Below are 12479 nucleotides of genomic sequence, written 5' to 3'. Positions count from 1 at the left end.
AGAGGCCGCGGGAGAGCCGAGGCGCGGCGGCCCGGAGGCTCCTGCCCGACGCGGAGCGCGGAGGCCCGGCGGGGACCGAGTGCGCGGCGCCGCGCGCCCCAGGACGCAGGCCATGGACCCCGCCGCGGCGGATCTGTTCGAGGACCGCAAGGACCTCGACTTCTACGACTTCGAGCCGCTCCCCACTCTGCCCGAGGACGAGGTGAGCCCCCCGCCCCAAGGTGGGCCCCCCACCTTCCCCGGTGGAGAGGTGCGCGGAGAGTTTCCGGGGAGGGTGCTTCGGGCACCCCCCCCCCCCGTGGGCCAGATCGTGGCCGCGGGGGGTCCCGCCGCTGGTCTCGCCGCCCCCCACCGGCCTTGAATTTTCCGCTGGAGGGGACGGGACCCCGGGCGCGCCGCGTGGGACAGTAGCGGGTGGGCTGTCACTGGAGTTGGCGCCCCGCAAGGGTCGGCTCGGCTGTCAGCGTTGGGCAGAGGCGCGGGGGGCAGCGCCGTCTTCCTCCAGGCGGGGACCCAGGAGGTCGGCGGGAGGCGCCGCCAGCTGAGCCCAATCGGGCCGGTCGGCTGAGGGGCCGGAAGCGGGGTGGGGCGCGGGACTGAGGCTGCCTCCTGCTCACAGGGGACCCCGCCCTCACCCAGGTTGTCCCACACACAAGGTGAACGGGGGGCCAGGGGTCGCTGTCACGTGGGGTTTTGCCCACAAAGCCAGGTGGCCTGTGACTGGCAGAGAAGCCAGTCCCCACTTGGTGGGGTTTTGACCCTGTAGCTCTGGCTTCGCCCCCCCACGGGCTATGGGTTGGGGTCAAATGAATGAACTCCATGGCTGGGAACAAGCCAGGCCCCTCTGTGTGAGCGGTGACCCCAGAGGGTGCAGCTGTTCCCCGGAAGACCCTCTCTTCTCCCAGGCTGTGGGTCCTGGGCGCAGGGCTGTCCAAGCCTCCAGCAGGCAAGTGCCCGGATCTCTGGGCTCTGGTGCTCGCTGTCGAGGGCGGGCGTCATGCAGCTGTTGCCAGATGCCTTCCCTCTGAACGGCTGGCACTGAAGACCCTTCACATGCCTATCTGGGCAAGCCCACCGCTGGGCGAGTCAGACCGAGCCAAGCCTCCCGGAGTAGAGGAGGGGCTTCCTGGCAGCCACAGCTGCAGTCCCCAGGGCCTCCTGCCCTCTCCAGCTCCAGCCCACGTCCCCAGGAGCTCATGCCTGAGGAGCTCAGCCCTTCCTTCTGGGCAGCAGGTCTCTCAGGAAGCCGCTGCCAGGCAGGAACGGCCGCTGAGGCAGTGCCCAGGGTGGCACTGCCTCCTTCCCCTATGGTGACCTGGATTCAGCAAGAGAAGCTGCAGAGAAGAGGCGAGGGGATAAATCAACCTTTGGATACCTCCGTGGCTTTGATGGAAGAAGAATGCGCCCAGCCCACAGCCTTCAAAACTCCCCAGGGGACACACTCCAGGGGATCTGAGAACGCACCTCCTCGACCCCCTGGAGCACATGGAGGTGCCCCCCTCACACAGCCTCTGCGGTGTCGGCACACCAAGCACCAAGCAGGGACTGGCCCCAGAGCTGCCACCGTCACCCCTCTCTTGGGAGCTATCCGTGCTGCCCCTCTGGGAGTGCCACCTCCCCTCCAGATACGCAGTGCAGAGGGTGGGGGCCTCCATCGTCCTGCGACAGGGCATCCAGGTGAAGTGGGACCGCTGTTGTCACAGCCTCCAGCAGGAACATTCAGGCGGCTCTTCCATCTTCTCGCACCCGCTCTGGAGGGACAGGCGCTACCTGTGGGTGTGCTCTCATACAACAGGAGGCCGGTCCCCGAGGCCTGAGCCCTGGAGCAGGCCACCTCCTGTCCCTGAGAACACACCAGATGCGGCCTTGTGCTCCCCGCATACACAGGACCAGGTTGGGGTGGAGGGTTTTAAATCGACGAGACCCCGCCTGCTCCAGCAGTGTATGGTCAGGTCACACCCCAAAAGCCATCCTGTGTAAGGTGAGGGGGGAGCCAGGCTGCCGTGTCACCTGCGTGGGCCGTGAGAAGGAGCCCCCAGAGCGGACCAGGACAGTGAAGACGCCGGCAGCGCCCACGGAGGGACGGCGAACACCAGACCCAGGACCGTACAAACTGCAGGAGACATAGGAGCTCGCCAGTAATAACAGCTGACTGTACAGTGAGATCAAAAAATAGAACTGCAAGCCCCCCAGGAGCCCCTGGAATGTCCCTCCACGGTGTCACCCGAGAAAATCCAAATAGCCCGGGAGCATATGAGATGTATGACTTCATTATAATGCAAAATACGCCCGCTGTGAATGCCTCTCCAGGACCCCAGGTTGGCGAGAACCAAAAAGCTGGACAGCGGCCAGAGTGGGCTGGGACGGCCAGGCGGTGCCCCACGCTGCTGGGGGGACAGCCTTTGAAAAACAACGTGGCAGTCAGTGTGACATGCACAGTGCCACAGCCTGGGTCCTGGCGGTTTCACTGTGGCGTGTACCTCGGGGACATGTAGCCCTTGGGTGCCAACACATGAGAACTCTGCTGGAACCCCAGGGCACATGGTGAGTGGGCTTGCCCCACCCAGCAAGGCCAGGAGGTTGCAGCCGCCAGCCCTGGTCACCCGGACAGCACTGCTGCACTGTGCCAGCAAAGGGCAGGGTTTCAGGGCGGGACAGTGGCTGCGCGAGAGGAAGACGCCAGGCCATCGGGAGGCAGGGGTGCCACTGTCCTTTGGGGCCTTCGGGGGCAAGGGCAGGCTTGGACAGGAAGATGCCAGCTGCCAGGTTTGGGCACCTGACAGGGCTTCTCCCTGTCACGGACTCCGCCGAGAGGTATGGGGAAGTCCCACCCCTTGGGAGTTCATCCAGAACCTCCCAGCAGCTGTAGGCCAAGTGCTGGGCTGGGCTCGGAGACTCGAACGCGGGTGGGGACCTGTCCCTGCCTAGAGGAGCCCATGGCGGGGGTGCCCTATGAAGGAGGGACAGTCCCACTGTGCCCTACAGAATCCATGGGACGTCTGTGCCAAAACGAGCTCAGAGAAGCAGGCAGCTGCAGACCCAAGCAGAGTTTTAGGGGGTGATAGTTATGAATTGGGGGACTCCTTGGGGCAAGCAGGCAGACCCCCAACAGGGGTGGCACGGAGCCCCCCAGCCCTGGGGTCTGGCAGCTGGAGAGGCCTCTCGGCAGGCCTAGGAGGTCAGCAGACCTTCTCAGCAGTGACTGAGCTCTGTGTCGTGCAGGACACCCCCGTGGCTCCTGTCTGTCAGGGTGTTCATGAGGGGCGCCCACTGGGATCTGGTGGGCGGCTGACGCCCGCAGCCCAGCCTCACTCTGTCCTTGTCCCTGGCCCGTTAGCCAAGGACGACCAACACTCCCGCCTGCCCCACTCGGGCTGTGGATTCAGGCAAGGGAGGGGCCTTCCTCCCGCCTGGGCCAGAGCAGGCAGGACCGTGAGGGCAGGTGCCCCTGGGCCCCAGGGCTCAGGACTCTCAGCACGCAGCGAGACCTCCCCTCCAGGGAGCAGCAGGGTCACTCGGCTCTGTCCACCCTGCGGCAGAGTCTCGCCTCCCTCTTGCAGCAGCAGGGTTCAGGGGGGCTGAGACCATCGGGCAGTAAGAGGAGGCCTCATCGCACGGAAGCGATGACTCAGGACCCGTGGAAGCCACCCCATAAACTATACAGAGAATGTGCCTGTTGAGGGGCTCCCGCCATGAATAGGTGTGGGGGCCTCTGGGGAGGGCGGGGGAGCCATGCTGTGGGCCAGGAGTGTGTGCATCTGTGTGAGTAAGCGTGTCGTGTGCGTGCTTGCGTGCGTGCATGTACATGTTGGTGTGTGTCAGTGTGTGTTATGTGTGTACACATGCGTGTTAGTGACATGAGCACAGCGCGTTCTCACAGAGCCAGATCTGGAGGGTGGCCTGCATGGGACACATGGGGGCAGCTGTGCAAGAGCCAGTGACTGTCTCCGTGTGAAGTGCCCGCTTATGCCATCAGCTGCGTCCACGGCTCCCCGCTCTCACCTGCACCTTCCTGGGCGTGGACTCTGTCCCCACAGCCCACACCAAGCAGCTCCACATGCCGCGAGCCGTATGTGAGCCTGTGGTAGGGGTGTCTCCACTCTTGGGGGCCATGGGACGAGGCCCAGGTCACGGCTGCAGGCATGGACACCTCCCTAGATGCTCTGTGGCTTCTGACACCCGGGAAACAGCAGGATGGCTCTCTAGTGCTTTTTAAAGAAGGTCTGGTCAGGGCCTCACTCCTGACAGAGAGTGAAATGCTGTCGCATGTTGTCTGCGGCTGAGAGTTGGTCCGGCCTTTGGGGGCTGGGCCTTCTGGAGAGGGGCCTGTGGGCAGCAGGGCCTGTCCGCAGACCCCATTAGTCAGCGAGGCCTGTGCTGGCAGGAGAACGTGTCCCTGGCCGACATCCTCTCCCTGCGGGACAGCGGCCTCAGCGAGCAGGAGGCCTGGGCGGTGTGCCTGGAGTGCAGCCTGTCCATGCGCAGCGTCGCGCACTCGGCTATCTTCCACACGCTCTGCATCACGCCGGACACGCTGGCTTTCAACACCAGCGGGAACGTGTGCTTCATGGAGCAGCTCAGCGGTGAGGCCCAGGGAGGGGCCGGGAAGGCGCCTGCGGGGTGGGCGTGAGCAGCTGCCACGGGCCACGGAGCCTGGCTTCCGTGGTCAGCTGATGGGCTCTCCAGCCCCAGGCGGCACTGAGTGGGGACAAGGTGGGAGTGGCCCTGGCTGGGTGCCTGCAGCTCTCCCCGTTGGAGCCACCGGGGTCCCCACTTGTGGTGAAGGCAGAGCTTTCTCACCTCAGGGAGGCGGGGACGTGGAGGGCAGGAGGCAGGAGTCTGCCCTGGAGAGCTCAGGGCCTGTGATCAGAGTGTCTTCTCTGTGCCTTTTCCAGATGACCCCGAGGGAGCCTTCGTCCCCCCGGAGTTTGATGTGACTGGGAACACCTTTGAGGTGAGTGGCAGCAGGTGTCATGCCGTGGACACGGGACCTGCGTGGGCGTCCCGGAGCGTTGGGCCTGCCGAGCCAGCTGCCGTGGCTGCACACCCACTCTTGTCAGATGTGAGGTCCCCCACGGACAGCTGGGGCCCCAGTGACAGCTTGTTTTTGGACGCATGGTTGTCACCACAGTAGTAAGTTTTCTAGAGCACGAATTTACCACATTTAACATGTTGAAGCAGCCTCACGTTACCTACCGGTGGTGGCTGGCGGGAATTGTCCTCCTCTGAGGCCTGGCAGGTGGGCCGCAGCCTCTGGGGTGATCGATGCGTGGCCTCTGGAGAGTGGCTCAGGCACGTGAGCAGCAGCCACACACGGGCTGACGAGGTGCCAGAGCGACAGGCAGCACAAGCGACAGGTGCCAGCATGGCAGGGGGACGTGAGCGGGGGTGGGGACCCCTGCACAGGCTGTTTGTCCATCCATCGGGGGCCATGCTGGGCTCTGGCCCACAGCGGAGCACGGTCCGTTCATAGTTTCTATCTTAGTGGCGCCCACAGTCCCCTAAGATGGAGAAAAGTAAACCTATTATTAGTAAATAAACAAGGAATTACGAACTCGAAAATCTTCCCAGTGGAAGCCCATTCCTTAGCTTAGCGACGTGAGGTTACATTTTTACCTTGTTGACCAGAGTTTAGGATAGGCCCCTCCTAGGCGTAATTTTACTTTAAAATACGCCAGTCCTGGGTTTCCTGCCCTGAGAGGCCGGGTGCAGCCCCGTGGAGCGCAGGACCCGGCCCCTGCGACGCCACTGGGCCCCCCTGTCGGGTTTTAGGTGACTCTGGACCCCTGTCGTCCTCCTGGTCCTCGGCGTGTGCAGCTCCCCTCCCCGGCTCGGCGGGACTTCTGACCTGTTTGCACGCTTGGCAAGGGCGCCCAGCACCAAGCCCCCCCCACCCCTGCCCCAGCCTGTCCGTGGTGACCAGCCCCACCCCTCTGCGTTCTTTGCCCTCTCTCACTATTATGGATTCCTAAAAGCAATACGATTCCATTTGTGCTGGTTTTTAACTTTCTGAAGAGTGTCATGCTGCATGGCATGTTCTGCGACTCCCTTTCATACGTTTTGCTGGGACTCACCTGCACGGCCCCAGGCAAAACAGTGCCGTTCACCCGCCCGCTGGGGGAGCTGAGGTGCCCAGGGTCCTGCTGGGCTGCACCCAGGGCCGGCGTGACCACGTGGTGGGGCAGACCCCTCGCAGTGCAGCCTGTGCTGCACGCCCGCCGGCCAGGCTGGTGCAGAAGCAGCTCTGGGCCTCGTTCGCTTACTGGCGACTGCTGCGCTGTGGAGACCCCAGGTCTCCCGTGGGCCCATCATACTGCTCAGGGCCCGTGCTGGCCTGTGGCTCGGGGACCAAGGGAACCGGGTGCCTTCTTGGAGCTACTGCCACTCCAGCACGCCGGCAGGGACAGCTGCTGCTGCTGTGGACACCAAGGCGCCTCCAGCTCAGGCCTCCGGTCTCGGGGCCGTCACAGGTGTGGGAGGTTAGCCCGTGGTGGTTGGTCCAGGCTGAGCCCGCCCCTCTGCCCATTGTGCGTCCTCCTGTCCGTTAGCGACCAGTATTCACACGGCCGCACACCAGCCACCTCCCCGCCAACCTGGCCTTGTGTCCGTGCCCCACACCGAACTCTCCGTGTGCTCCAGGCGCCATCCAGCCACCCTCCTGGGCCGTGTCCTTCCCACCTCCCCTCCCCCGAGGGTTGGTGCCTTGGGCTCCTGCATCCACAGACACGGCAGCTGGTCCTCCTAGGACTGTCCCCTGCACGCCTTACTCCTTGCTTAGGGAGCGCCAGCAGTGGCCCACTTTCCTAGAGCTACACATGTGGCCCATGACCAGCATTCCAGGCTGGCCCAGCCACAGCCTCCCCCCGCTTCTCTCTGACCTTGTCACCCTGAGCGTGCTGGGCTCCAGCAGGGCCCGGCCGGGACGACCGTGGCACCCGTCACCCACTGTGCTGCTGGCTCGTCACTTATCCACAAACACGCACGCACTGTGTCGGGCTCGCCGTGCCAGAGCAGGCGGCGTCCTGCCTCGGGGGGGCCATGGTCTACACGGGACTGCCTTGACGTTGGCAGTGGGCTGGGCTGAGGGGGTGGGGCCTTGTGAGGAACAGGGGCTTCGTCTGGATCGAAAGGCCCAGGAGCCTCTTCAAGAAAGTGAGGTTTAAAAAAAAAATTAAAAATAAAATAAAATAAAAAGAAAGTGAGGTTTAACTTGAGACCCAAAGTGGAGCAGGGTGGACTGGATCGAGGCCGGTCTCTTATTCAGGGCCATGAATTGCTGGGGTCCTCAGTGTGGGACTCACGGCTCAGAGCCCTGGCTGGGGCTCTTGGGGCCTGCCTTTTCTCCCACCCCCAGCAGGTCCCCCAAAACTAGGCATCTGCAGCAGCTTGACTTAATTTTGGCCCCTTCAGGAAGCCCTGGACGCTGGCTGTGTGGGGACCCAGGCAAGGGACTCAGTGTGACAGGCATGGTCAGTGGTGAGAGGAGAGAGCAGGCTGCCCTCCGTGTGGGGACAGGGCTGGGGGTTCCCATGTCTTCCGTGAGGGGTGGGGTAGCAGCTCAGGGGCCGTCGGTGCGGTTCACCCATGTTCACGGGGCCTGAGCGGGCTGCGGGTCACCAGCGCTGAGCAGTGTGCGGTGGGTGCACAATCACAGCGTCCGCAGGTGACAGGTTTGCAGGCCTGGAACCTAAGAGGCTTCCGTGAGCAACGACAGGAAAAGGCTCCAGGGTCAGCTGGAGACAAGATGCATCCAAAAACAAGAAACAGCTCTTCTTCGCGCTGGTAATTACCAGCTGGAGATGAAGTGTAACCGCGACCACGGTGGGAAGCCCCGGACTGAGTGCAGCAGGAAGGCTGGAAACATGGAGTGAGCCGCGTGCTCACGGTGCAGAACAAGGCGACGCTCTGTGTCCCCACACGCAGAGGTTTTTCCAGCTTTACTGAGACATAACTGACACGTGACACTGTGTAAACGTAAGGTACAGCCTGATGGTCTGACACACGTTTACTGTGAAACGACCTGCTCATAGTAGGGTTCGTGCCTCCGTCACCTACTTACATGATCGGTTGTGAGAACATTTCAGATCGACACTCCTGGCGACTTCCAAGTTGATAACAGTATTGCTCACGGCTGTCAGCATCCTGTCCGTGACATGCAGGGACTTACTCATCTGGCCCTTTGAACAGCGTCACCCCATTTACTCCCCCCGGCCCCTGGCAACCTCCATTCTACTCTTTGTTTCTGTGAGTTTGGCTTTTCCAGATCCCACATCTATGTGGCAGCATATGGGCTCTGTCTTTCTCTGACTTATCTCACCGAGCACAATGCCCTCCAGGGCCATCCTCCATCCTCGAGGCGAAATAATATCCCCTGTGTCTCTACACCATGTTTCTCTAGCCATTCGTCCGAAGACAGACACTTGGGTTCTTTCCATGTCTCGGCTACTGTGACTAATGCAGTGAACACGAGAGCGCAGACATCTCTTCGTTTCCTCTGGATAAATGCCCAGAAGTGCGACTGCTGGGTCCTAAGGTAGCTCCAGTCTTAATTTTTTGAGGACCCTCCATACTGTCTTCCATAGCGGCTGCACCAGTTTACATCCCCCCCCCAGCAGTGCACGAGGGCCCCTTTCTCCACGTCCTCCCAGGACTCATCAGTGCTTGTCTATGTGGTGATGGCCGTCCTGACAGGTGTGAGGTGGCGACTCACTGTGTTTTTTTTTTTTTAAAGATTTTTATTGGGGAATTGGGGGGATGGGAACAGTGCTGGGGAATTAGGGGAAGGGGAACAGACAAGTTGCTGTCATTTTGTTCTTCAGTCTAGTTGTGGAGGACGTTGCTTCACTGGCCCAAGTTGGCACCATCATTGTGCTCTTCCCGGGTGAGGCAGATCAGTCGCCTGTTCCTGGACGGCTGCTCACGGCGGCTGCTGGCCGCTCACGCTGGCTGCTGGCTACACACGGTAGCCCATGGTAACCCACTGCAGCAGGGGCTGCAGCCCACGCCGTTGCCAGCGACTCACGGCAGCCCAGCTCCAGGTTGAGCTGTTGTTCAGCATCTTAGCTGTGGAGGGCAGTGTCACTGGCCCTCATACGTGGGATCCGAACCGGGGCCCTCTGGCGTCCCAAGCCAGTTCTTAACCAACGCGCCACTCGGCCGGCCCAACTCACTGTGGTTTTAATTTGCGTGTCCCTGATGATTAGTGACGGTGAGCATCTTTTCTCATACCTGTTGGCTATTTGTATGTCTTCTTTGGGAAAATGTCTGTTCCATTCCTCTGCCCATTTTTAATCAGATCGGGGTTTGTTTTTTTGTTTTTTTTTAATCAGATCAGGGTTTTTTTGAGTTGTGTAAGTCCCTTACATTTTGGGGATATTAACCCCCTATGAGATACATGGTTTACAGATATTTTCTCCCTTTCTGTAGGTTGTCTTTTCACTTTGTTGTTTCCTTTGCTGCACAGAAGCTTAGTTTGGTGTAGCCTCACTGGTTTTTTTTTTTTTTGCTTGTGCTTTTGGTGACTTATCCAAAGAATCATTGCCAAAGACCCACGACAAGGAGCCTGAGCGTTCCCTTTGTCCTCTCCGAGAAGTTTCACAGTTTCAGGTCTGATATTTAAGTCTTTAATCCATTTTGAGTTCATTTTTGTGAGTGGTATAAGATTGGGGTCTAATTTCCTTCTGCATGTGATTATCCAGTGTCCCTAGCATCATTTATTGAAGACACCATCTTTTTCCAATTGAGTGTTATTCGCTCCCTTGTCGACCATTAGTTGACCTTATATGTAAGGTTTATTTCTGGGCTCTCAATTCTGTTCCACTGATGTGTGTCTGTTTTTATGCCAGCACCACACTATTTTGATTGCAATAGCTTGCAATATCGTTGGAAATAAGGAGGTGTGATGCCTCCAGCTCACTCAGGATTGCTTTGACTATTTGGGGTCTTTTGTGGTTCCATATGAATTTTAGGAATGTTTTTTCTGTTTCTATGAAAAATGCCACAGGAATTTTGCTAGGGATTGCATTCAATCTATAGGTGTCTTGGGTAGAATGAACATTTTACCAATATTAATTCTTCTGATCCATGAACACGGGGTATCTTTCTATTTGTGTCTTCTTCAATTTCTTTCCTCAAAGTCTTATACTTTTCAGCATACAGGTATTTCACCCCCTTGGTTAAATTGATTCCTGGGGATTTTAATGTGTAGATGGAATTGTAAATAAGTAAACAAGATTGTTTTCTTAATTTTTCTTTCTGATATTTGTTATTAGTGTATAGAAATGCAACAGATTTTTGTATGCTGATTTTGTATCCTGAAGTTTTACTAAATCCAGCAATTAGTGCTAACAGGTTTTTGGTGGAATCTAAGATTTTCTATGTATAAGGTCATATTGTCTGCAAATAGAGACAATTTTCCTTCTTCCCTTCTGGTTTGATGCCTTTTATTTCTTTTTCTCGCCTGACTGCTGTGGCTAGGACTCCCAGGACTGTGTTTAGGAGTGGTGAGAGTGGACATCCTTGTCTTGTTTCTGATAGTAAAGGAAAAGCTGCCAACCTTTCACCATCAAGGATGGTGTGTGCTGTGGTATGTCATCTGTGACCTTTAGTATGTTGAGGTACATTCCATCTGTACTCAATTTGTTGAGAGTTTTTATCATGAAAGGATGTTGAATGTTGTCAGGTGCTTTTCTGCATCAACTGAGATGATTGTATGATTTTTATCCTTTGTTCTGTTAATGTGACATATCAAGTTGATTGATTTGTGGATATTGAACCATCCTTGCATCCCAGTGATAAATCCCAGCTGACCATGGTGTATGATTCTTTTAATGTACACTTGAACTCAGTTTGCTAATATTATGTTGAGAATTTTTACATTTATAGTCATCGGGGATATTGGTCTGTAGTTTTCTTTTCTTGTGACATCCAGCATCTGGCATGATGCTGACCTCATAAAGTGAGTTTGGAAGTATTCCCTCCTCTTCAATTTTTAGGAAGAATTTAAGAAGGACTGGTATTAATTCTTCTTTAAGTGTTTGGTAGAATTCATCAGTGAAGCCATCTGGTCTTAGGCTCATTTTTGTTGTTGGGAGGTTTTTGATTACTGACTCAATCTCCTTACTAGTAAAAGTCTATTCATATTTTCTGTTTCTTTGTGATTCAGTCTTGGTAGGTTGTATGTTTCTAGGAATTTATTTTTTTCTAGGTTGTCAAGTTTGCTGCCGTATAACTGTTCATAATAATCTCTCATTATCCTTTGTATTTCTGTGGTATTGGTTGTAATGTCTCCTCTTTTATTTCTGATTTTACTTGAGTCTTCTTTTCTCCCTAGTCTGGCTAAAGGGCCCACCGCCGGGACCGAGGTCTGTCTGCCTATTGCCTGACGCACAGGTGGACGAGACGCCTGCCAGGTCCCTTGCCGTGTGGTGCTGGGTCCCACGGCAACCACCAGGGTCCTCTGGTCCATGGATAGATGCCAAATTGTTGTTAAAGGGGGTACTATCTAGGGACGTCCTATTCAGACATCTTGCTGATGTGCCAAGTATTTTATTTTATGAAACATTAGTCCTTCCTAAATTCTGCAAAATCAGTGCAGTTACAATAAAATCCCAGCCATTTTTTGGTTTTTTTGTTGTTTTGGTTTTTTTCAATGAAAATGGGGGAACATGTATTTGTTTTTTTAAACCTGGCAAATGTGAAAATAAAGAAACTTTTTGAGGGCCAGCCGAGTGGCCCAGTTGGTTAAGAGCACGAGCTCTGAGCAACAGAGTTGCCAGTTCGATTTCCACATGGGCCAGTGAGCTGCTCCAGAGCTGAGCTGCCACTGAGCTGCCAACAGGTGGCAGGATGGCTCAGCTGGTGAGAGCACGTGCTCTAACAACAAGGTTGTCGGTTTGACTCCCACATGGGATGGTGGGCTGCGCCCATCCACAACTAAGATTGAACATGGCACCTTGAGCTGAGCGTTCACGAGCTGCCAACTGGTGGCCGGATGGTGACTGGACTTGGAGCTGAGCTAGCTGCGCCTTTGACAACTAAGATTGAAGAACAACAATTTGGATGTTCCCCAACTCCCCAACACTATTCCCCTCCCCCAATTCCCCAATAAAATCTTTTTTAAAAAAAGAAAAGAAATTTTTTGGGGGAAAAAAAGATCAACTTGTCCTCCAGATATGAAAATATACTCTGAAACTGCTATAATTAAAACAGCACTGTCTGGACAGAGGGAGAGACACACAGCCCAGTGTAACGGGAGAGGCTGGCCTGTGCCTGCTCCCTGGGAGCTGAGAGCAGTGCACGCGGCTCAGGGGCAGCAGGTACGTCTTCGTCAGTCCTGGGAGGCTGCTCTCCAGTAGCAGGAAAACAAAGCCAGGTGCCTTGATTTCAAAGCAGACCGATTTCAAAGGGATTAGAGCCAGGTGTTTGCATTAGGAAAATATTACAAGAAAGCTGTTTTTTATCATCTCAAGGTAAGGAAG

At 56.5% G+C, this 12479-nt stretch overlaps 1 protein-coding gene across 1 annotated transcript in view; it reads left to right on the top strand.

Annotated features, from left to right (window-relative positions):
- KNDC1 (kinase non-catalytic C-lobe domain containing 1) overlaps nt 1-12479 on the top strand; it is a 51241-nt gene that overhangs the window by 1091 nt on the left and 37671 nt on the right. Inside the window, exons 2-4 of the mRNA XM_019644075.1 lie at nt 3-202; nt 4385-4583; nt 4896-4954. Of these exons, the coding sequence (XP_019499620.1) occupies nt 3-202; nt 4385-4583; nt 4896-4954 (458 nt within the window). The remainder of the gene's footprint in view (nt 1-2; nt 203-4384; nt 4584-4895; nt 4955-12479) is intronic.

This window comes from Hipposideros armiger, unplaced genomic scaffold (assembly GCF_001890085.2).
Source record: "Hipposideros armiger isolate ML-2016 unplaced genomic scaffold, ASM189008v1 scaffold_85, whole genome shotgun sequence".
Lineage (NCBI taxonomy): Eukaryota > Metazoa > Chordata > Mammalia > Chiroptera > Hipposideridae > Hipposideros > Hipposideros armiger.
Note: the sequence above shows the minus strand (reverse complement) of the source record. Positions and strands in the feature narration are given on the sequence as shown.